Source organism: Coregonus clupeaformis, unplaced genomic scaffold, assembly GCF_020615455.1.
Source record: "Coregonus clupeaformis isolate EN_2021a unplaced genomic scaffold, ASM2061545v1 scaf0224, whole genome shotgun sequence".
NCBI classification, from domain to species: domain Eukaryota; kingdom Metazoa; phylum Chordata; class Actinopteri; order Salmoniformes; family Salmonidae; genus Coregonus; species Coregonus clupeaformis.
The window spans coordinates 493364-517306 of NW_025533679.1; the positions used below are offsets into that span (position 1 = coordinate 493364).

A 23943-nucleotide genomic window follows, 5' to 3' on the forward strand; every position below is an offset into this window, starting at 1 on the left:
TTGATAATGGTGTTTTTCCCCACTAATGGAACATTTGCGCTTATAGCCTACTACCGTGTGCGCATTGCTGTACTTATAATGTGAAGAAATAGCCTAATAGTTTATCAACATTTTAAGCTAAACGTTCTGATCTGTTGCATCAGCCTCATTGCGTAAAAAGGTTTTTGGGATGCTAGAGGTTGTTTTAATTTGGGATCTATCCCACAACTGTCCAAGACTATGTTTGGAATATTTATTTCTCGCACAGAATAGAATAAGTAAACTTTTGTACTGTGGGGGATAGTAGATCGACATAGGCTAGTGCTTTTGCTGTTCCTTAGGTCTCCTCATCTTGTTGGCTGACGAAAAGTAAATGTGGACAGTTCTTCCAATATCTTCAATATGCACCTCGGAATTGGATAAGGACATATGCAATTGCGTCCCCGGTGTGTCGGTCTTCACTTGTAGACTGTGAGAAAGACCCGATCACGTGATAGAGAGCGGTGTGAGTGAGAGGTGCTTCGGAGCAGACAGTACTCAGGGGGAAGGCATGGATTTTTTTAGGGTGCATTATGGCCACACAAAGGGGATGCCTCCGGGAAATTCGAGGCATTATCAAGTGCTTCTCAAATTGTGAATGAGAGACTGATGAAGTATGTACAGCCTGCGCAAAAAACAAAGCAGAGCTCATTCCTTTCAAGCAACTTTTTTCAAATCATTAGAGTCGCATCATTACTTTTTTCTATAACTTAAATCACGTTAAACCTTCAAAACCAGATTATGAAACCAACGTTAATCATAATAAGTCTTGATCACAAATTCAGAATTGAGTACAAAAGCAGCCTTCCTGTAAACCTGACAACACAGTCACATGGATGACCATTAAGGAGTGATATACAGTGCATTCGGAAAGTATTCAGACCCCTTGACTTTTTCCACATTTTGTTACGTTACAGCCTCATTCTAAAATTGAATAAATTGTTGTTGTTTTTCATCAATCTACACACAATACCCAATAATGACAAAGCAAAAACAGGTTTTTAGAAATATTTGCAAATGTATTCAAAATAAAAAAAACAGAAATATCACATTTACATAAGTATTCAGACGCTTTACTCAGTACATTGTTAAAGCACCTTTGGCAGCAATTACAGCCTCGAGTCTTCTTGGGTATGACGCTACAAGCTTGGCACACCTGTATTTGGGGAGTTTCTCCCATTCTTCTCTGCAGATCCTCTTAAGCTCTGTCAGGTTGGATGTGGAGCGTTGCTGCACAGCCATTTTCAGGTCTCACCAGAGATGTTAGATCGGGTTCAAGTCCGGGTTCTGGCTGGGCCACTAAAGGACATTCAGAGACTTGTCCCGAAGCCACTCCTGTGTTGTCTTGGCTGTGTGCTTAGGGTCGTTGTCCTGTTGGAAGGTGAACCTTCGCCCCAGTCTGAGGTCCTGAGCGCTCTGGAGCAGTTTTTCATCAAGGATCTCTATGTACTTTTTACCGTTCATCTTTCCCTCAATCCTGACTAGTCTCCCAGTCCCTGCTGCTGAAAAACATCCCCACAGCATGATGCTGCCACCACCATACTTCACCATAGGGATGGTGCCAGGTTTCCTCCAGACGTGACACTTGGCATTGTTTCTCATGGTCTGAGAGTCTTTAGGTGCCTTTTGGCAAACTCCAAGCGGGCTGTCATGTGCCTTTTACTGAGGAGTGGCTTCAGTCTGGCCACTCTACCATAAAGGCCTGATTGGTGGAGTGCTGCAGAGACGGTTGTCCTTCTCCCCCGATTGCTCAGTTTGGCCCGGCGGCCAGCTCTAGGAAGAGTCTTGGTGGTTCCAAACTTCTTCCATTTAAGAATGATGTAGGCCACTGTGTTCTTGGGACCTTCAATGATGCAGAAATGTTTTGGTACCCTTCCCCAGATCTGTGCCTCTACACAATCCTGTCCCGGAGCTCTACGGACAAGTCCTTCGATCTCATTGCTTGGTTTTTGCTCTGACATGCACTGTCAACTGTGGGACCTTATATAGACAGGTGTGTGCCTTTCCAAATCATGTCCAATCAACTGAATTTACCACAGGTGGACTCCAATCAAGTTGTAGAAACATCTCAAGGATGATCAATGGAAACAGGATGCACCTGAGCTCAATTTCGAGTCTCATAGCAAAGGGCCTGAATACTTATGTAAATAAGGTATTTCAATTTTTTTATACACTACCGGACAAAAGTTTTAGAACAACTACTCATTCAAGGGTTTTTCTTTATTTTTACTATTTTCTACATTGTAGAATAATAGTGAAGACATCAAAACTATGAAATAACACATATGCAAAGATTTCTAAAAACCTGGTTTTTTCGCTTTGTCATTATGGTGTATTGTGTGTAGATCGATTAGATTTTTGTTTTGTTTTTATCCATTTTAAAATAAGGCTGGGAAAAAATGTGGAAAAAATCAAGGCGTCTGAATACTTTCCGAATGGCGGAAAGTATCAATTTCTGATGGCGCTAATATCACTCTTAATAACAACGCCATACTATCACTCTCACCTGTGTGTAGGCGCATGTGGACCTTCCTGCTGCCCGACGTGGAGAAGCACTTCATGCAGAACTGGCACTCGAAGGCCTTGATGCCTGTGTGCGTTTTCATGTGGGCGGTGAGGGTGCTCTTGACGGCAAAAGCGCGGAAGCACTGCTTGCACTTGAAGGGCTTCTCGTGTGTGTGGATGCGGATGTGGCGCACCAGGTCGCTGGGCTTCTTGAACTCCTTGTTGCAGTAAGGGCAGCTGTGCCACCGCACGCCGTTCTCCTCCCTGATGGAGCCTACGGGGAGGGGGGACAGAAAGGGGTGACATGGGTTGTGTTCATTAGGCACCAAATGGAAGAAAACAGACACACAGGGAGAGACTACCTGGACCTGTCCAATAAGAAACATTAATTTTCGTGTTACGTTTCGCTACATGGTGCCCTAATGGACACGACACTGGTCCCACATGAGATGAGCAGGCACAGCGTTGGGACCAAATCCACTTAAATTCCTTAAATTCAGGGGATCAATCAATTGAAACTACCAATATACAGTGGGGGAAAAAAGTATTTAGTCAGCCACCAATTGTGCAAGTTCTCCCACTTAAAAAGATGAGAGAGGCCTGTAATTTTCATCATAGGTACACGTCAACTATGACAGACAAAATGAGGAAAAAAAATCCAGAAAATCACATTGTAGGATTTTTAATGAATATATTAGCAAATTATGGTGGAAAATAAGTATTTGGTCAATAACAAAAGTTTTTCAATACTTTGTTATATACCCTTTGTTGACAATGACACAGGTCAAACGTTTTCTGTAAGTCTTCACAAGGTTTTCACACACTGTTGCTGGTATTTTGGCCCATTCCTCCATGCAGATCTCCTCTAGAGCAGTGATGTTTTGGGGCTGTCGCTGGGCATCACGGACTTTCAACTCCCTCCAAAGATTTTCTATGGGGTTGAGATCTGGAGACTGGCTAGGCCACTCCAGGACCTTGAAATGCTTCTTACGAAGCCACTCCTTCGTTGCCCGGGCGGTGTGTTTGGGATCATTGTCATGCTGAAAGACCCAGCCACGTTTCATGTTCAATGCCCTTGCTGATGGAAGGAGGTTTTCACCCAAAATCTCACGATACATGGCCCCATTCATTCTTTCCTTTACACGGATCAGTCGTCCTGGTCCCTTTGCAGAAAAACAGCCCCAAAGCATGATGTTTCCACCCCCATGCTTCACAGTAGGTATGGTGTTCTTTGGATGCAACTCAGCATTCTTTGTCCTCCAAACACGACGAGTTGAGTTTTTACCAAAAAGTTCTATTTTGGTTTCATCTGACCATATGACATTCTCCCAATCCTCTTCTGGATCATCCAAATGCACTCTAGCAAACTTCAGACGGGCCTGGACATGTACTGGCTTAAGCAGGGGGACACGTCTGGCACTGCAGGATTTGAGTCCCTGGCGGCGTAGTGTGTTACTGATGGTAGGCTTTGTTACTTTGGTCCCAGCTCTCTGCAGGTCATTCACTAGGTCCCCCGTGTGGTTCTGGGATTTTTGCTCACCGTTCTTGTGATCATTTTGACCCCACAGGGTGAGATCTTGCGTGGAGCCCCAGATCGAGGGGAGATTATCAGTGGTCTTGTATGTCTTCCATTTCCTAATAATTGCTCCCACAGTTGATTTCTTCAAACCAAGCTGCTTACCTATTGCAGATTCAGTCTTCCCAGCCTGGTGCAGGTCTACATTTTTGTTTCTGGTGTCCTTTGACAGCTCTTTGGTCTTGGTCATAGTGGAGTTTGGAGTGTGACTGTTTGAGGTTGTGGACAGGTGTCTTTTATACTGATAACACGTTCAAACAGGTGCCATTAATACAGGTAACGAGTGGAGGACAGAGGAGCCTCTTAAAGAAGAAGTTACAAGTCTGTGAGAGCCAGAAATCTTGCTTGTTTGTAGGTGACCAAATACTTATTTTCCACCATAATTTGCAAATAAATTCATTAAAAATCCTACAATGTAATTTTCTGGATTTTTTTTTTCTCAATTTGTCTGTCATAGTTGACGTGTACCTATGATGAAAATGACAGGCCTCTCTCATCTTTTTAAGTGGGAGAACTTGCACAATTGGTGGCTGACTAAATACTTTTTTTCCCCACTGTATGCAATATACCTGTTTATTGTCAATGGACATTTCACAAGTTAGTAAATTTATGGAGTTGACTAAGACCTGGTTTCATACACAAGCACACTTGGACATTATTTGGGGTATGCCCTACCTGGCATCTGTACAGGTTTTTTGAAGATACTTCTTTTCTCCTTCTTGGTGGTTTTGTCCTGGCCTGGTAACTTCTTACTGTCAGGTAGAGCCCCCCCGGTGGCATGGCTCTGAGTCTGTCTGGCCACTCCGTTGGTCTGGGACTGAACCACACTCAACCCACTGTTCTCCAGGGCTTGCTGTGTGTGTGTGTGGGGGTACAGGGGTGACAAGGTATAACAAAAACTGTGACTAATACTATGTATAAATCTTTCTATCCATAGTATTGGGCATTACTGTGCTTTATGCCTTGATCACATGATTAGAGCTAGGCTACATGACACTAGGGAATAATACCGGTAACCGGGATCCCAGTGCAGTCCTGGGACCTCTCGTCACATTTCCCCAAGAAAATCTATGACAATGGAAATTACAACATTTCCCCTCCAATGTCACACTAATGCAATTCCACAAAATACACATGCGCAGCAGCAGATAGGTAACAAATAAAATAGCACATTATCCAAACAGGTTGTCACATGGAAGCCTTTAGCCTAGCCTATTTACTTCACACAAAGTCACCATAAATTCAAAGCACACGCATAATTGCCTCTGCCGGAATGCACACGAGACACGAATGCAGTTTAGAGTTCTCATCAGAAGCAGAACTGAAAATTCGATCCCGGTCCGGCCCAAGCCTGGTGAGCTGAAGCCCGAGCCCAGGCCTGGTCCGACATCACATAAATGAAATGAGCCTGAAACTGATTCCCATTCAAAACCAAGATAAAGTCACTATGCCAGGGTTCTCACAAAATAAGATTGTCGCTGTGCCACATTGCCAGTTTGGCTGCTCCACTATGTAAAGATTTCACAGCAAGTGAAACTGATATTTAGTAATGATAGAGTAACTTTCGATCGCCAATGACATTGTTGTGAATTGCGAAATCATGTTCCTCAATTAATTCAGCGCATTTCAACAGTAGGCATAGGCTATCTCGACACAGAGCACGCACAGAGTGCACCCCGAGTAGGCTATAGCGTTGTCGAATCATACAAACTTTGTAACGGCAGTCAAACAAAAGTCAAATGAGCAAAGTTGCTAAACTTGCTAGATAACCTCCAACGAATGAATTTGGCTAAATCTTATTGATGATTATACAGATCGCAGATCAGCTCATGAATAACGGGGAGTTGAAGAGAGGAAATTGTATAAATATCAAGGTATCCTAACGGGGACCATCTCTGTTTAAAAATAAAATATTATTATCTACTCTCACACCGTTTGTTGATCACACATTCTCTACCGAAGATCTCATATGGGCAGCAATACGAGACAACAGGAGTCAGGATTTTGGGTTTCAGTGGGATTGGGACGATGGGAAAATAGCCTAGGCTCTATATAACGCTACTACGTAAGGCAATAGATAACTAATACACTTGATTTAAGCTACATTAATGCATGCTAAATGTTTCTGATCAGTGAACGAATAAATGAGCTACCACTTCCACTTGTCCAGCCAGAGATCAATTAACCAAATATACAGAGAATCTGTGAAACAAAATCACATTGATTGATTATGAGACAAGTCACAGGCTTTTAGTCAGGAGTAGGACAGGCTACTACGCGAGTGAAGGGCAAAATCCACTTGTATAACATGGCTAGCAAAATGTTCTGATCAGCTAATATATGAGCAAACTAGAATAAAGATGATCATTAGCACTTACCTCAACTTAGCTAACATTTCCCCCAGCTTAATTGTTACCAAATATCCAAACGGAGATTCAGTGAAAACAAAAATCCCCCACGCTGTGATGGTGCTGTCCCAATCAAAACGGGGCTGAAATGATAATCTAGGTGACCACACGACTATTGGTTTAAATTAGTATAACGGTTGGATATGACTTTGGGAGTTTTAGTCTAAGCAACAATTTGATACCTGCCTTCAATTGCATACTTTATTCCAAAATTTTCATAATTCAGTTGATCATAACTAAGGTGGTTTTTCCCCTCTCTGCGCTTTTTCAAGGCCCAATGGCTGTTTCCCCGTCTCTTCACTCCACTGCCACCCACCTCTGCTGCGTTGTTCTCAACACAACTAAAATTCAGAGAAATTAGGAAATTTTGCCGGTCCTCACCTGTAAAAATGCTATTTTACGCTTAGGGGTTAGGTTTAAGGTTAGGGTTACAATTAGGGTTAGAATTAGGGTTAGGGGTTAAGGTTAGGGTAAGGGTTAGGTTTAGGGTTAGGGAAAATAGGATTTTGAATGGGAATCAATTGTTGGTCCCCAAAAAGTCCTCACAAGTATAGTAAGACAGCTGTGTGTGTGTGTGTGTGTGTGTGTGTGTGTGTGTGTGTGTGTGTGTGTGTGTGTGTGTGTGTGTGTGTGTATGCGTGCGTTCGTGTGTCTGTGCGTACGTTTACGCGCATGCGTGCGTGTGTACCTATGTGTATGCGTGCATTCCTGAATGTGTTATGCTTCCCACCTGTAGGATGTCCTGGTTGATGGCCGTCTCCATGGTGATGGTCTGTTCTTGGGGCTGTGACTGGGTCCCCTCCCCTGTCACCTGCTCAGACAGCTCTAGGAGCTGCTGGATCACGTCAGTCACCACCTCACTGCCCTCTGACCCCGCCACGCCCTGACCCGACTCCTCCACCTCCTACGGGACAGCGGGGGAGGGTGTGAAGGTGGAGAGAATGAGAGGAGAAAAGGGAATACAGAGAATGGCAGAGGTGAGCTGACCTGAGCAGCGTAGAGCATTTTCTATCTTATTTTGTGTTTTGGAGGGCATCATAGGTTAGCGAAAAATTTGGGGGGAAGCCTAGTGTACCTGAACACCTGATTTCAAGGTTCCATTTAATTACAAAAACACGATGACATAATATTGAGACCCACTCTGAAATAATCACATAAAACCTGCATGTAGTCGTAGAGCTACAGTGTGTGTGTGTGTGTGTGTGTGTGTGTGTGTGTGTGTGTGTGTGTGTGTGTGTGTGTGATCACTCAGCATCAAGCTAGCTGCAGCGTGAGACAACAAACTGAATGCAGAGGTCAGAAACCGAATCAGGAGAAACGTATAGAAGTTCACATCATCTGCATCTGCATGCACTCCCTCACCTGTGTGTTGGCCGATTCCTCTATGAGCAAGATGTGCATCTTGCTGATGTGGGCATTGAGACTGCCTAGCTTTTTGAACACACAGCTACAGTCCATGCACGGGAACAGTGGTACTCCCGTAAGCTGAAGAGACACACACACAGACAGGAAACAAAGTCAGTATACAGACAACTGTGATTATCAATTTATATTAATGAGCTGTTAAAGGCCTAAATGCTTTCATTGGATATGATACCTTTGGGAATTAGCAGAAGGCTACATTCTTTGTAGATTTTTATATTAATAAGAAATTATTTTACATCAGGTAAAAAATAATACTGTCCAGAGGGTGTCCAGAGACCCTTAGACTCTACCCTAAAAATCATAGACAGTGTGGTCAGAAATTGTGGACACCCTTGACAAAGATGAGGAAAAATGACTGTATAAAATAAGTAATTTCAAATACTGAGCTATATTGTATGCTAAAAAAATGGAAAATTATATTATTTTATACTAATACAATTGCTCAGAGAAAGAGATTTTGATTAACAAGTAATACTTTTTTTTCTCAAAAACATAAGGGTCAAAATAATTTGTATAAATAAAAGTAGTCAAAAGTGTAGTATTTGGTCCCATATTCCTAGGACGCAATGACTACATCAAGCTTGTGGCTCTACAAACTTGTTAGATGCATTTGCAGTTTGTTTCGGTTGTGTTTCAGATTATTGTGTCCAATATATATATATTTTTTTATTTTATTATAAATGTATTGTAAAGAATCTAATATGTTTCTAAACACTTCTAATTTAATGTGGATGCTACCATGATTACGAATAATCCTGAATGAATTGTTAATAATGATGAATGAGAAAGTTATAGATGCAGAAATATCATACCATGTCATTATAATGTAATACCAACTAACATATACACTGAGTGTACAAAACATTAGGAACACCTTCCTAATATTGAGTTGCACCCATTTTGCCCTCAGAACAGCCTCAATTCGTCGGGGCATGGACTCTACAAGGTGTCGAAAGCGTTTCACAGGGATGCTGGCCCATGTTGAATCCAATGCTTCTCAAAGTTGTGTCAAGTTAGCTGGATGTCCTTTGGGTGGGTTCTTGATACACACGGGAAACTGTTGAGCGTGAAAATAACTGCAACGCTGTTGGGTTTGACACTCAAACCGTTGCGCCTGGCACCTACTACCATACCCCATTCAAAGGCACTGAAATATTTTGCTCTGCCCATTCACCCTCTGAATGGCACACATCCACAATCCATGTCTCAATTGTCTCAAGGCTTAAAAATCATTCTTTAACCTCTCTTCTCCCCTTCATCTACACTGATTGAAGTGGATTTAACAAGCAACAATAAGGGATCATAGCTTTCACCTGGATTCACCTGGTAAGTCTATGCCATGGAAAGAGCTGGTGTTCCTAATGTTTTGTACACTCAGTGTATACATTATACATATTTTACTTTCAGCCAAGACAGATATTACAAATATCCATCTTCTGATTATTTTAAAGGGCAGTCTAATAAAAGGCAGCGATTAGGAGGATAGAGAACAATTACCTGAACTTTCCGGAAACTTTGGGGTAATCTAAAAACAGTCCCACTTCCCTGTCCATATTCCAGATGCATCTGCTTATGAAATGTATTCCCAATCACATCAGACTTTAATATATTCATAAAGTCTGTTCATAAAGCCGAGGTCCTTACTGCCAGAGTAGGTTGAAGGACACTAGTGAGAATCACATGCATTATTCAAAAACATTGAATAGCTGCGGTTTGGGGCAGATTCAATCAACTCACCTCATCACTGCCAGTTAGCACTGACGGACAAAAACATGCTATGGACGCTCTTTAGTGTCTCTTCCCAATTTGTTAAAACCATTTTTTTATTTGAGGGGCTCTGTAAAAAATGTTTGGTTGATAGAATTATCACATGTATTGTTGTGAGGGGTGGGGAAAATTGAAAGGCTAGCTGATTGAGTTGGCCACTCAATAAAAAGGACGAAGCCTCACATTTGCATGTCCTCATTTGCACAGATGTAAGTAATGGTGACTAGTGGACACAAACCCGATGAAAGTGGCACTCAGGTCCAGAAGAGCATACAGCTGCCTATAAACACCAACTCCTCGACTGCCATCATCACACTGAATAACCCAGAGACTGCTTTTCATTTACATTTACATTTTAGTCATTTAGCAGACGCTCTTATCCAGAGCGACTTACAGGAGCAATTAGGGTTAAGTGCCTTGCTCAAGGGCACATCGACAGATTTTTCACCTAGTCGGCTCGGGGATTAGAACCAGCGACCTTTCGGTTACTGGCACAACGCTCTTACCCACTAAGCTACCTGCCACCGTAAGTTTAGGCTCATTATTTTCCCATTGAACCTCAAATATGTGAAAATATCACATTAGATGTGTGAAATGTTGCTACATCAGTAATAGAAGCTTCTGTTTCATAATAATGTTCCATATTATTTCCGTATATCTAACTGATTAAAGACGAAGAGGGGGAGCGGGGGGGTCAAAGGTCAGAAGACACAAGACCCAGCCCATATCAAATCCATTTCCTACCAATGGCTGTGATCAGAATGCATGCAGAGGCTTTTTTAAATGAACAAGCTCTGTTGCAGACAGTGTTATAGAATGGAAGCCTTCTTTTCTGAGTGGCAAAATGCAGTGGCAGATCACTAGTACAGCATTAGTCTGGATCCATCCATCCATCCGCGTACCCTGCCCTGCATCCCTGATGGATCCATCTCTTTATGTACTGTTTCCTATTCATGACCCCACAGAGCTGCCTCTCTTCATCAAGGCTACAGGAGCTGGGAGCTATCCTCGCTCTCTCTCCATTAGTCGCTTTCATTTTTTTATGGGCCTGCAACCGATGGAGGAGTCATGATCTTCTATGGACATTACAGGACATTAGCATTAGTGTCCGCTTCCCCTGACATTTGACACCTACACAGCCTCTATAGGGAGCCTAAAATGACCTGGCTGGCATTTAATAGTAGAGAAACGGCCAGGTCTTGAGTTCAGCTAGATCACTCAGGACTCATAAGATACATTTTGGCATTAGAGGCACATAGGTGACGTGGACAATTAATTGTAATTTAAGCTCATTCGCAGTCTAAGAGACTGAAAGAAAATGTACGTGCCACAGAGTCTCGCTCTATTGAAGCAATTGAGCCGGGATCAGGGTGAACGTGTGTGTGAGTGAGTGAGAGAGAGAGTGAGACAGGGGGGCCTGTCCAGAGACCCTTAGACTCTACCCTAAAAAGCATATACAGTGGGGTCAGAAATTGTGGACACCCTTGACAAAGATGAGGGAAAATGACTGTATAAAATAAGTAATTTCAAATACTGAGCTAAATTGTATGCTAAAAAAAACTGAAAATTATATTATTTTATACTAATACAATTGCTTAGAGAAAGAGATTTTGATTAACAAGTAATAATTTTTTTCTCAAAAACGTAGGGGTCAAAATAATTCGTATAAATAAAGTAGTCAAAAGTGTAGTATTTGGTCCCATATTCCTAGGACACAATGACTACATCAAGCTTGCGATGGGACAAGGACATCCCGGCCGGCCAAATCCTCCCCTAACCCGGATGACGCTGTCCCAATTGTGCGGCGCCTCATGGGTCTCCCAGTCACGGCCGGCTACGACACAGCCTGGGATCCACCCCGGGTCTGTAGTGACGCCTCAAGCTCTGTGATGCAGTGCCTTAGACTGCTGCGCCATCTGGTTTGCGATTAGTGGGACTATCATTTGTTTTTCAACAGGACAATGACCCAAAACAGACCTCCAAGCTGTGTAAGGGCTATTTGACCAAGAAGAGTGATAGAGTGCTGCATCAGATGACCTAGCCTCCACAATCACCCGACCTCAACCCAATTGAGATGGTTTGGGATGAGTTGGACCGCAGAGTGAAGGAAAAGCAGCCAACAAGTGCTCAGCATGTGGTAACTCCTTCAAGACTGTTGGAAAAGCATTCCTCATGAAGTTGCCAAGAGTGTGCAAAGCTGTCATCAAGGCAAAGGGTGGCTACTTTGAAGAATCTCAAATATATTTTGATTTGTTTAACACTTTTTTGGTTACTACATGATTCCATATCTGTTATTTAATAGTTTTGATATCTTCACTATTATTCTGTAATGTAGAAAATAGTAAAAAATAAAGAAAAACCCTTGAATGAGCATGTGTGTCCAAACTTTTGACTGGTACTGTATACATACACACACACACACACACACACACACACACACACACACACACACACACACACACACACATATATATACATACATATAAACTCAGCAAAAAAAGAAACGTCCTCTCACTGTCAACTGCGTTTATTTTCAGCAAACTTAACATGTGTAAATATTTGTATGAACATAACAAGATTCAACAACTGAGACATAAACTGTCATGTCATGTGACTAACAGAATAACGTGTCCCTGAACAAAGGGAGGGTCAAAATCTAAAGTAACAGTCAGTATGTGGTGTGGCCACCAGCTGCATTAAGTTTTGCAGTGCATCTCCTCCTCATGGACTGCACCAGATTTGCCAGTTCTTGCTGTGAGATGTTACCCCACTCTTCCACCAAGGCACCTGCAAGTTCCCGGACATTTCTGGGGGGAATGGCCCTAGCTCTCACCCTCCGATCCAACAGGTCCTAGACGTGCTCAATGGGATTGAGATCTGGGCTCTTCGCTGGCCATGGCAGATCACTGACATTCCTGTCTTGCAGGAAATCACGCACAGAACGAGCAGTATGGCTGGTGGCATTGTCATGCTGGAGGGTCATGTCAGGATGAGCCTGCAGGAAGGGTACCACATGAGGGAGGAGGATGTCTTCCCTGTAATGCACAACGTTGAGATTGCCTGCAATGACAACAAGCTCAGTCCGATGATGCTGTGACACACCGCCCCAGACCATGACGGACCCTCCACCTCCAAATCGATCCCGCTTCAGAGTATAGGCCTCGGTGTAACACTCATTCCTTCAACGATAAACGAGAATCTGACCATCACCCCTGGTGAGACAAAACCACGACTCGTCAGTGAAGAGCACTTTTTGCCAGTCCTGTCTGGTCCAGCGACGGTGGGTTTGTGCCCATAGGCAACGTTGTTGCCGGTGATGTCTGGTGAGGACCTGCCTTCCAACAGGCCTACAAGCCCTCAGTCGAGGGCTCTCTCAGCCTATTGTGGACAGTCTGCGCACTGATGGAGGGATTGTGCGTTCCTGGTGTAACTCGGGCAGTTGTTGTTGCCATCCTGTACCTGTCCCGCAGCTGTGATGTTCGGATGTAACGATCCTGTGCAGGTGTTGTTACACGTGGTCTGCCACTGCGAGGACGATCAGCTGTCCGTCCAGTCTCCCTGTAGCGCTGTCTTAGGCATCTCACAGTACGGACATTGCAATTTATTGCCCTGGCCACATCTGCAGTCCTCATGCCTCCTTGCAGCATGCCTAAGGCACATTCACGCAGATGAGCAGGGACCCTGGGCATCTTTCCTTTTGGTGTTTTTCAGAGTCAGTAGAAAGGCCTCTTTAGTGTCCTAAGTTTTCATAACTGTGACCTTAATTGCCTACCGTCTGTAAGCTGTTCGTGTCTTAACGACCGTTCCACAGGTGCATGTTCATTAATTTTTATGGTTCATTGAACAAGCATGGGAAACAGTGTTTAAACCCTTTACAATGAAGATCTGTGAAGTTATTTGGATTTTTACAAATTAGGTTTGAAAGACAGGGTCCTGAAAAAGGGTCGTTTCTTTTTTTGCTGTGTTTATATATACACATACACACATTACCTTGTAGAAACTTGCGGAGAACTTTGAGGATCGGACAGGTGAAAGTTATATGGCGATAATAATAATAATTCCACCCATCCTATTGATTAAAGACAGTGAGCGCAACAGAGATGTGCCAGGTGATGTGGTTAGTCGGTTGTTTACCTCAGAGTGCACTCTCTGGACGTGCGAGTGCAGGTTGCCCTTCTGCGAGAAGGAGGCGGGGCAGAAGATGCAGAGGTGGGGCTTCTCTCCCGTGTGCCTCACCATATGGGTCTGCAGCACCACTTTCTGGTTGAAGGCCTTGCTACAGTGGCTGCACTTGTACGGCCGCTCGCCTGGATGGGAGAGGAGAGAGGATAGGAGGGAGAGAGAACACAACTCAATACACCTGGCTGGTATAGATCATAGGTTCCAAACTGTGGGTCGGCAGGTCCCCCCCCCCCCAATATTTTGAATTCTTTTTTTAAAAGGAACTCAGTCAGGCTTTCAACTTACTCTTGAAACTTGTAATAGTAGAATGCACAAGTAGCAATTTCGAAATTGGGTATTGCATCATCAGTTTTCCTCTTGTCATGTAAGTAATTTGCATACCTCAGAGAGCTATTTATAACTTGTAAGAAATGTCCAGATCAACTAGCCCATGTCAGCTAATGTGTTTGTGCCCATATATTTTGTTGTAATGTTTGAGTCACTCAAATAACACATGATTACCCATTAGACATTGAAAAATGTATAGAATTGCAAGAAAATGAGCTTTAAAAATGCAAAATGTTCTCAGCACCCCATGACAAAATGTGAGAGGGAGAGAGAGAGGGAGGCAGAGAGAGAACACGTAAGGGATAATCAATGAGGGGCTATGCGTTCTCTGGAAAATAATGCATGACGTGGAAGGTGTGTTCTACAACACGTTATCGGAGAGGAACTAACCTTCCACGGAGTTGCATTATTTTCCAGAGAATGCATAGAGCTGCGCATGGCAGTAAGAAAGCCATCGCCATCTGAGCCCATTCAACATAGATTTAAGTTTTTATTACTTCTAAACAAAATAACTTTTGGGGGTTCTCAATTATGTTTTGGTTCTTGCTCGAACAGTCGCTAAGATTATATTTGGTTGTGATCTTTGCAAAATAACTATTTTTGGATGCAGCAGTTGTTAGCTAGAATGCTAACACTCATTGATATAACCTGTAGCAAAAGCTAGACAAAGAGCCATTTTACTGGTTGAAGTTGAATTGTTTAAGTATAATGCAGTTGATTTGCGATGATGACACAAACATTATATTAAGCAGGACATTCCTATGAGCCTTAAAATCCAATTATAATCCAAAAGGTACTCTGAAATGCACCCATACAAAACATGTAAATAGAGGCGTTTTTTGCTGGCGTTCTATTAAAACTCCCCATTGTTCTGCCACCAACGTGCGCGCATCGCCCTCATGCGGCAATGTTTACAAACACAGAAAGGGGTCTATACCCCGCAGGAAAGCCACTGCTTACATGTTAGTCCTTTAGCAGACACTCTTATGCAGAGCGATTTACATTTAGTGTATTCATCTTAAGATAGCTAGGTGGGACAACCACATATCACAGGCATATAAAGTAAAATGTTCCTCAATAATGTAGCTATCAGTAGAGTCAGAGCTAGAAGGGGTGGATCAAGTGCTGGTTATTTAAAAAAGGTGAGGAGGAGGATTATTTAAAGATACTGTTTGAAGAGGTAGGGTTTCAGATGTTTTCGGAAGATGGGCAGGGACTCTGCTGTCCTAGCTTCAGGGGGAAGCTGGTTCCACCATTGGGGTGCCAGGACAGAGAAGAGCTTGGACTGGGCTGAGCGGGAGCTGTCCTCCCGTAGGGGTGGGAGGGCCAAGAGACCTGAGGTGGCAGAACAGAGTGCTCGGGTTGGGCTGTAGGGTTTGAGCATAGCCTGAAGGTAGGGAGGGGCGGTTCCTCTTGCTGTTCCGTACGTAAGCACCATGGTCTTGTAGTGGATGCAAGCTTCGACAGGAAGCCAGCGGAGTGTGCAGAGGAGCGGGGTGACATGAGAGAACTTGAGAAGGTTGAAAACCAGGTGGGCTGTAGCATTCTGGATAAGTTGCAGGGGTTTGATGGCACAAGCGGGGAGCCCAGCCAACAGCGAGTTGCAATAGTCCAGACAGGAGAGGACAAGTGCCTGGATTAGGACCTGCGCCGCTTCCTGTGTGAAGAGCAGTTCCGTCTTGTCTAAGTTGAGCTTGAGGTGGTGGGCTGACATTCAAGTTGAGATATCTGCCAGGCACGCAGAGATGCGTGTCGCCACCTGGGTGTCAGAAGTGGGGAAGGAGAAAAGTAGTTGAGCGTCATCCGCATAGCAATGATAGGAGAGACCCTGTGAGGATATGACGGAGATGAGTGACTTGGTGTATAGAGAGAAGAGGAGAGGGCCTAGAACCGAGCCCTGGGGGACACCAGTAGTGACAGTACGTGGTGCAGACAAAGATACTCTCCACGTCACCTGGTAGGAGCGGCCTGCCAGGTAGGATGCAATCCAAGAGTGTGCAGAGCCTGAGATTCCCAGCCCTGAGAGGGTGGAGAGGAGGATCTGATGGTTCACGGTGTCGAAGGCAGCGGATAGGTCTAGGAGGAGAGAGAGAGAGAGTCAGCTTCGGCAGTGTGAAGTGCCTCCGTGACACAGAGAAGAGCAGTCTCGGTTGAGTAACCCGTCTTGAAGCCTGACTGCTCAGGGAGATCTGAGTTTAGCTAAGCTGAGAAGGACTAACCTGCCTTACTTTAGACAATGAGGGCAGAGGTGGATACTTAGCTAAGGATACCGGCTTCAGTTTCAGTTAGCTGAATGGAGCCTCCAGGCTGAGCTTGAAGCCCCACAGCTCCCCTTCAGCACATCCCATTAATGGCTGTTTGAGATTCAGAGCACAGACCAACCATCTCCAGCACACCATTAGTCATCCATCCAGCCAGCCCACAAGTTAACATTAAGATGAGGTGGCACGGAGGGGCTCTGTGAGGAAGGATAGCTGAAGCTCTGAATGAACTCTGAGAGGAGTCTGGGCTGGGAGTCTGCGCTTAATGTGCACTTATCTCAGGTGATATTTTATTTTATTTAACCTTTATTTAACTAGGCAAGTCAGTTAAGAACAAATTATTATTTACAATGACGGCCTACTTAGTCTCCCGAGTTGCTCAGTGGTCTAAGGCACTGCATCGCAGTGCTAGCTGTGCCACTAGAGATCCTGGTTCGAATCCAGGCTCTGTCGTAGCCGGCCACGACCGGGAGACCCATGGGGCAGCGCACAATTTGCCCAGCGTCGTCCAGGGTAGGGGAGGGAATGGCCGGCAGGGATGTAGCTCAGTTGGTAGAGCATGGCGTTTGCAACGCCAGGGTTGTGGGTTCGATTCCCACGGGGGGCCAGTATAAATGTTTTTATGTAAATCGCTCTGGATAAGAGCGTCTGCTAAATGATGTGACGTCACGAGAGGCTACACAGCTTTCAGCGGGATTGCTCAAGTAGTGCAAGGAGACAAGGTTCAAACAAAACAAGGATTTTATTATAGGTCTTGGGAAATTAACGAAAATATAACAAAATTCTGTTCTCTTGTGGCTCTTTAAGGGTTAACAGTTCAGGGATGTCTCTTCCACATCCAAAATCATAATTCTCACTCGCTCAGATAACTTTTCCCCAGCCTTACTGTAGTCCACGTTGCAGCTAGTGGCCAACCCAGCAAAAAGTCCTTCCAAATGTCTCTCACGTATTTCCACAGGGGCATATATCCAAAGGTGAGTATTTCCCAAAGGTAAGTATCTCCAAATCCTTATATTCCTCATGGAAGTGGACGTGCAGCACTCTTGTCCTCCAGAGAGCCCAGCTTGGAGACTGTGTCTCTTCCCTTCCCAAACCTTCAGCTCATCAGCTCCTCATTTGTTTCAGCTGCGTGGGAAGATTGGCCATAGAGGGGTGGAGTTCCCGACCATACCAGCAGATGGAGCCATAGCTGTCTGGGTTTGCAGCCACCTCAGGGGGATGTAACGTCCCTCCAGGACACAGCCTCTCGTGACATCACACATCCCCCTCCTCGGGACCGACGTCCTCGTCGGGGTAAAGGCAGCGAAGAAGGCATCACGCCGGGAGAGGGCGTCCGCATTGCCGTGGTGCTTGCCAGCCCTGTGGACAACAGAAAAGTTAAACGGTTGCAAGCTCAAAAACCATCTGGTTACTCTACTGTTTGATTCCTTGTTCTTGGCCATCCACTGCAGAGGGGCGTGATCAGATACCACCATGAAACGTCGGCCCAGGAGATAGAACCGAAGGGACTCCAGGGCCCAGACTACAGCCAGACATTCTTTCTCCACCGTTGAATAGTTCTTCTCTCTTGGAAGTAACTTTCTGCTTAGGTAGAGAATGGGATGTTCTTCACCGTCATGTGCCTGGGTGAGGACAGCACCCAGACCCACCTCCGAAGCATCCGCTTGGACAATGAATTCCTTCTTGAAGTCTGGTGCCACCAGGATCGGACTGGAGCAGAGTGCTCGCTTCAGGTTGAGGAAAGCTGCCTCCGCCGCAGGGTTCCACTTCACCATTCGTGAGTGGCGTTTGGTCGTCAGCTCCGTCAACGGTGCAGCTATGGTAGCAAAATCTGCAATAAAGCGTCTATAGTAGCCAGCGAGGCCCAAAAATGACCTTACTTGCTTCTTGGTGATGGGCTGCGGCCAGTCCTGTATGGCCCGCAGTTTGGCTTCCTGTGGTTTGACCAACCCCCGCCCAATGGTGTACCCCAGGTAGTTTGTCTCACTGAAGGCCAGCTTGCACTTCTTCGGGTTTGCCGTGAGCCCTGCTTCCCTGAGCGAATCCAGCACCGCTTGTACCCGGGGTATGTGGCTGGCCCAATCCGGACTTTGTATAACAACATCATCCAAATAAGCCGCTGCGTACCTCTTGTGGGGCGCAAGGACTCGATCCATCAGGCGTTGGAACGTGGCAGGTGCCCCGTGGAGACCAAACGGAAGTCGGGTATACTGGTAGAGCCCCTCCGGGGTGGCAAAGGCTGTCTTCTCCTTAGACGCCGGGGTCAGGGGCACCTGCCAGTAGCCTTTTGTGAGATCAAGAGTGGTTAGGAAACGAGCATGCCCCAAGGAGTCTATTAAATCATCGACACGAGGCATTGGGTATGCATCAAATTCAGACACTTCATTCAACTTTCGATAGTCATTACAAAATCGTACTGAACCGTCTGGCTTGGGAACTAGTACGATGGGACTTGCCCAGGCACTGTGGGACTCTTCGATTACTCCCAACTCCCGCATCTTCCTTACCTCCTTCTGTATAACCACTTTACGAGCCTCTGGCACGCGGTACGGGCGCTGGTTTACCGTTCGGCCAGGCATGGTGCGGATCTCATGTTGGACCACCTCTGTGTGACCGGGAAGGGAGGAGAAGACATCCTGGTTCTGCTCCACGAGTTCCAGGGCCATCTGTCGTTGATGTGGGGACAGATTTGGACCCAGCTGAACCTCTTCTCGCGCCGGTTCCTTGGTCTCTGTGGGGGTAGACAGCTGAACAGCGCCTCTCTGGCGTGCCACTTCTTTAAAAGGTTAACATGATAAATCTGCTCAGTTTTTCTTTTATCTGGTTGCCTCACCTTGTAGTTTACTTCTCCCATGCGTTCAATGACCTCATATGGTCCTTGCCAGGTTGCCAGGAATTTACACTCAACGGTTGGCACCAGGACCAGCACTCTGTCCCCCGGCTTAAACTCCCTGGGTTGAGCAGATCTGTTGTAGGAGGCTTGCTGTTGCCGCTGACTGGCCTCCAGGTGTTCCCGCATCATGGGATAGATGGCCTTCATTCTCTCCCTCATAGCCCCGACATGGTCGATCAGTGTCCGCTGTTGGCATGGCTGCTCCTCCCAGGCCTCCTTGGCGATGTCGAGCAGTCCTCTGGGTCTATAGGAAAGCAAGAGCTCAAAGGGTGAAAAACCAGTAGAAGACTGAGGTACCTCTCTCACCGCAAATAATATGTAGGGTAACAGCTGATCCCAGTTGCGCCCATCTTCCCCTACCGCTTTCCGCAGCATGGATTTTAGTGTTTTGTTAAAACGTTCGACTAGGCCATCTGTCTGGGGGTGGTAGACCGAGGTTCTCAGCTGTTTGATTTTCAGTAAAGCACAGAGTTCTTTCATCACCCTGGACATGAATGGAGTCCCTTGGTCCGTCAATATCTCTTTTGGGATTCCCAGACTAGTTGAGAGACGGAACAGCTCCTTGGCGATTTGTCTGGATGTAGCCTTCCTCAGCGGAATGGCCTCCGGGTACCGGGATGCATAGTCCAGAATGACCAGAATGTATTGATGTCCCCTGGAACTTTTCGGTAAGGGCCCGACTATGTCTAATCCAATCCTCTCAAAAGGAGTTTCGATAATGGGCAAGGGAATGAGCGGGTTTCTATATGTGGGCTTTGGCGCAACCTGCTGACACTCAGGGCAACTACGGCAGTAGTTCTCTATCTCTTTGTGTACTCCTGGCCAAAAGAAACGTTGCATGATTCTTTCCTTAGTCTTCTCTACCCCCAAGTGGGCCCCTAGCGGGTGTGTGTGTGCTAGGTTGAGTACTGTGGCCCGATAGGGCTGTGGCACGAGGAGCTGTTCATGCACTTCATCATTTTTCTTGACTATCTGATATACTAACCCCCGGTTTACTGCGAAATGGGGGTAAGTAGGGTTTGTCTTATCACCTAACACTACACCTTCTAATACCTGCACATTTCTTAAGGCATTTGCAAGAGTAGGATCTTGTAATTGAGCCGTACCATACTGGCCTGTGAGAGGGGGAAGCTCTTGGGTGCCTGGGACGTCTTCTTCACTGGAGAACGGAGCACTTTCCTGGGCTGCGTTCTCTTCTCCCGTATCCGGACCAGTCTCGGTGTCGGTCTGGGCACCTGCCATCCCTATCAGAGCCCGGGGCGGGAGTGAGTAACTCGGAGGATTGCACCGGAGCCTTCCCAGGATGAGTCTTGCCTCTCCGTTTCCGAGGTACTCGGGTTATCCTCTCCTGAGACTCTCTCCAGAGTGGGTAAAAGGCTGGGCAGTCTCGTCCAATTAGGACAGGGACGGGGAGGGAATCAACCACCCCCGCCGTCGTGTGTATGGTTCCCCGTGTGCTGGTCATTGTAAGTTCAGTAATGGGGTATTCTCTGGTGTCCCCATGGACACAGGAAACTGGGAGGACTTTCCCCGGGGTCAGACACGTTGGGCCCACCAAATCCTTACGCACCAGGGTGGCCCGGCTACCAGAATCCAGTAAGGCCTCCACATCATGGTGATTCACAGTTACCGGGCAGGTGGGGGGTCGATCTGGGCCGCCATCTACGACTCCCAAGAGCGAGGCAAAACGGTGTGTGGGTGCTGAGCTGGAGGACTCCGCAGTGGGCATAGGTTCATCGGCTGGTTTCCCACACTGCCAGGAGATATGTCCCATCTCCCCACACCGGTAACACTGTCGAGTTTCCCCCTCCTGGTGTACTCTTCTTGGACCCGCCTGGTTTCTGGCTCCCCCTGGAGCCGGGATAAGTCCTGACGTGGCTGGGTTCGAGACCTTGGGGTCCTTTGGACGGGTTCTTCCCATTTGTGGTGGGGCCGCACTCCTGGGGTCTTTTCGGGAAGCATTCAGCATCTCCGCTGTGGCCTGGTACTTTTCCACAGCTTCCACGGTCAGATCAGCCGTGGTCAAGGCCTGTTGACTGATGAACCGTTTTGCCTCATAAGGCAGGGGCGCGTAGGTAACGATCCACCACAACGGCCTCCACCACCGCCGCTGCTGTATTCCTCTGCGGATCCAGCCATTTCCTTGCGATTCGGACAAGTTCATGCATCTGCGCCCGAGGAGGTTGGTCTGGTTGGAAGGTCCAGCTGTGAAAGCGCTGGGCCATACCAAACTTTGTGAGTCCATATCTGCTGAGGATCTCAGACTTCAGGGCATCATAGTCAGTAACCTGGTCAGGGCCCAGGTCCCGGACAGCATTCAGCGATTCCCCGGTTAGAAAGGGGGCTAACAGACCAACCCACTGTTGCTTGGGCCAGGCTTCCCTAGTGGCCGTGGCCTCAAATGCATGCAGGTATGCCTCAATGTCATCGGTAGCTCCCATCTTAGATATAAAGTCACTTGCCTTTATTGGGCGGGTATTTTGGACCACCCTCTGTCTCTGCAACTGCAATTCCTCTGCTTTCAGAAGGTTGGCTTTCTTTTGCTCCTCCAAGAGAGCCACGTTTGCTTGCATCTGGGCTTGCTGGCCAGCAACAAGGGCTTTCAATATGTCCTCCATTTCAGTCGGCGGGGAGCCTACGGCCAACTTGGAAAACTGGGTGATCAAACCTTCGGTATCCTCCTCTGACATGCACTATTAATGCTTGAGCGTGCCCGTATTCTCCACCATCTGTGACGTCACGAGAGGCTACACAGCTTTCAGCGGGATTGCTCAAGTAGTGCAAGGAGACAAGGTTCAAACAAAACAAGGATTTTATTATAGGTCTTGGGAAATTAACGAAAATATAACAAAATTCTGTTCTCTTGTGGCTCTTTAAGGGTTAACAGTTCAGGGATGTCTCTTCCACATCCAAAATCATAATTCTCACTCGCTCAGATAACTTTTCCCCAGCCTTACTGTAGTCCACGTTGCAGCTAGTGGCCAACCCAGCAAAAAAGTCCTTCCAAATGTCTCTCACGTATTTCCACAGGGGCATATATCCAAAGGTGAGTATTTCCCAAAGGTAAGTATCTCCAAATCCTTATATTCCTCATGGAAGTGGACGTGCAGCACTCTTGTCCTCCAGAGAGCCCAGCTTGGAGACTGTGTCTCTTCCCTTCCCAAACCTTCAGCTCATCAGCTCCTCATTTGTTTCAGCTGCGTGGGAAGATTGGCCATAGAGGGGTGGAGTTCCCGACCATACCAGCAGATGGAGCCATAGCTGTCTGGGTTTGCAGCCACCTCAGGGGGATGTAACGTCCCTCCAGGACACAGCCTCTCGTGACATCACAATGACTAAAATGTAAATGTACTTTACAATGACGGCCTTGATATGTCCGAAAGGAAATCAGTAGGTATATTGGCGAGGGAGGGCAACTTTTGAAAATGTTAAGTTTGTTTGTGTGTGTATATGTGTGTGCGTGTGTAAACACAGCTGTCAGTAGCTGTGTATGACGCTGTGGGTTTAAACAGGGTCACTCCCCACACCACTGGTGAGCTACACTACTGTATATATACACAAAGGTATGTGGACACCCCTTCAAATTAGTGGATTTGGCTATTCCAGCCACACCCGTTGCTGACAGGTGTATAAAATCGAGCACACCGCCATGCAATCTCCATAGACAAACATTTGTATCAGAAAGGCCTTACTGAAGAGCTCAGTGACTTTCAACGTGGCACCGTCATAGGATGCCACCTTTCCAACAAGTCAGTGTGTAACATTTCTGCACTGCTAGAGCTGCCCCGGTCAACTGTAAGTGCTGTTATTGTGAAGTGGAAACATCTAGGAGCAACAACGGCTCAGCCGCGAAGTGGTAGGCCACACAAGCTCACAGAACTGGACTGCCAAGTGCTGAAGTGCGTAGCGTGTAAAAATCGTCTGTCCTCGGTTGCAACACTCACTACCGAGTTCCAAACTGCCTCTGGAAGCAACGTCAGCACAAGAACTGTTCGTCGGGAGCTTCATGAAATGGGTTTCCATGGCAGCCACACACAATCCTAAGATCACCATGCGCATTGCCAAGCGTCGGCTGGAGTGGTGTAAAGCTCGCCGCCATTGGACTCTGGAGCAGTGGAAACGCGTTCTCTGGAGTGATGAATCACGCTTCACCATCTGGCAATCCGACGGACAAATCTGGGATTGGTGGATGCCAAGAGAACGCTACCTGCCCCAATGCATAGTACCAACTGTAAAGTTTGGTGGAGGAGGAATAATGGTCTGGGGCTGTTTTTCATGGTTCAGGCTAGGCCCCTTAGTTCCAGTGAAGGGAAATCTCAACGCTACAGCATACAATGACATTCTAGACGATTCTGTACTTCCAACTTTGTGGCAACAGTTTGGGGAAGGCCCTTTCCTGTTTCAGCATGACAATGCCCCCGTGCATGTAGCGTATGACTATTATATTTTGGTGGATGTTTTGGGGGAATATTTTAAAGGATATATGCCATATCTATTTCAACACATTTTACATGGGGAAAATGTAGAAACATTTATGGGACAACTGTATTGCCCTGTTATGTTTCTCAGGGCAAATGTGGC

General features: G+C 46.2%; 1 protein-coding gene across 1 annotated transcript in view; it reads right to left on the bottom strand.

Annotated features, from left to right (window-relative positions):
* The window catches only part of LOC121558161 (zinc finger protein 236), a gene marked incomplete at its 5' end in the record, with an annotated part of 70072 nt that extends 56066 nt beyond the window's left edge, over window positions 1–14006 (bottom strand). The window contains 5 exon segments of the mRNA XM_045214254.1: window positions 2525–2797; window positions 4775–4952; window positions 7238–7411; window positions 7870–7992; window positions 13834–14006. Coding sequence (XP_045070189.1) covers window positions 2525–2797; window positions 4775–4952; window positions 7238–7411; window positions 7870–7992; window positions 13834–14006 — 921 coding nt within the window.
* Window positions 14007–23943: the final 9937 nt, after the last annotated feature.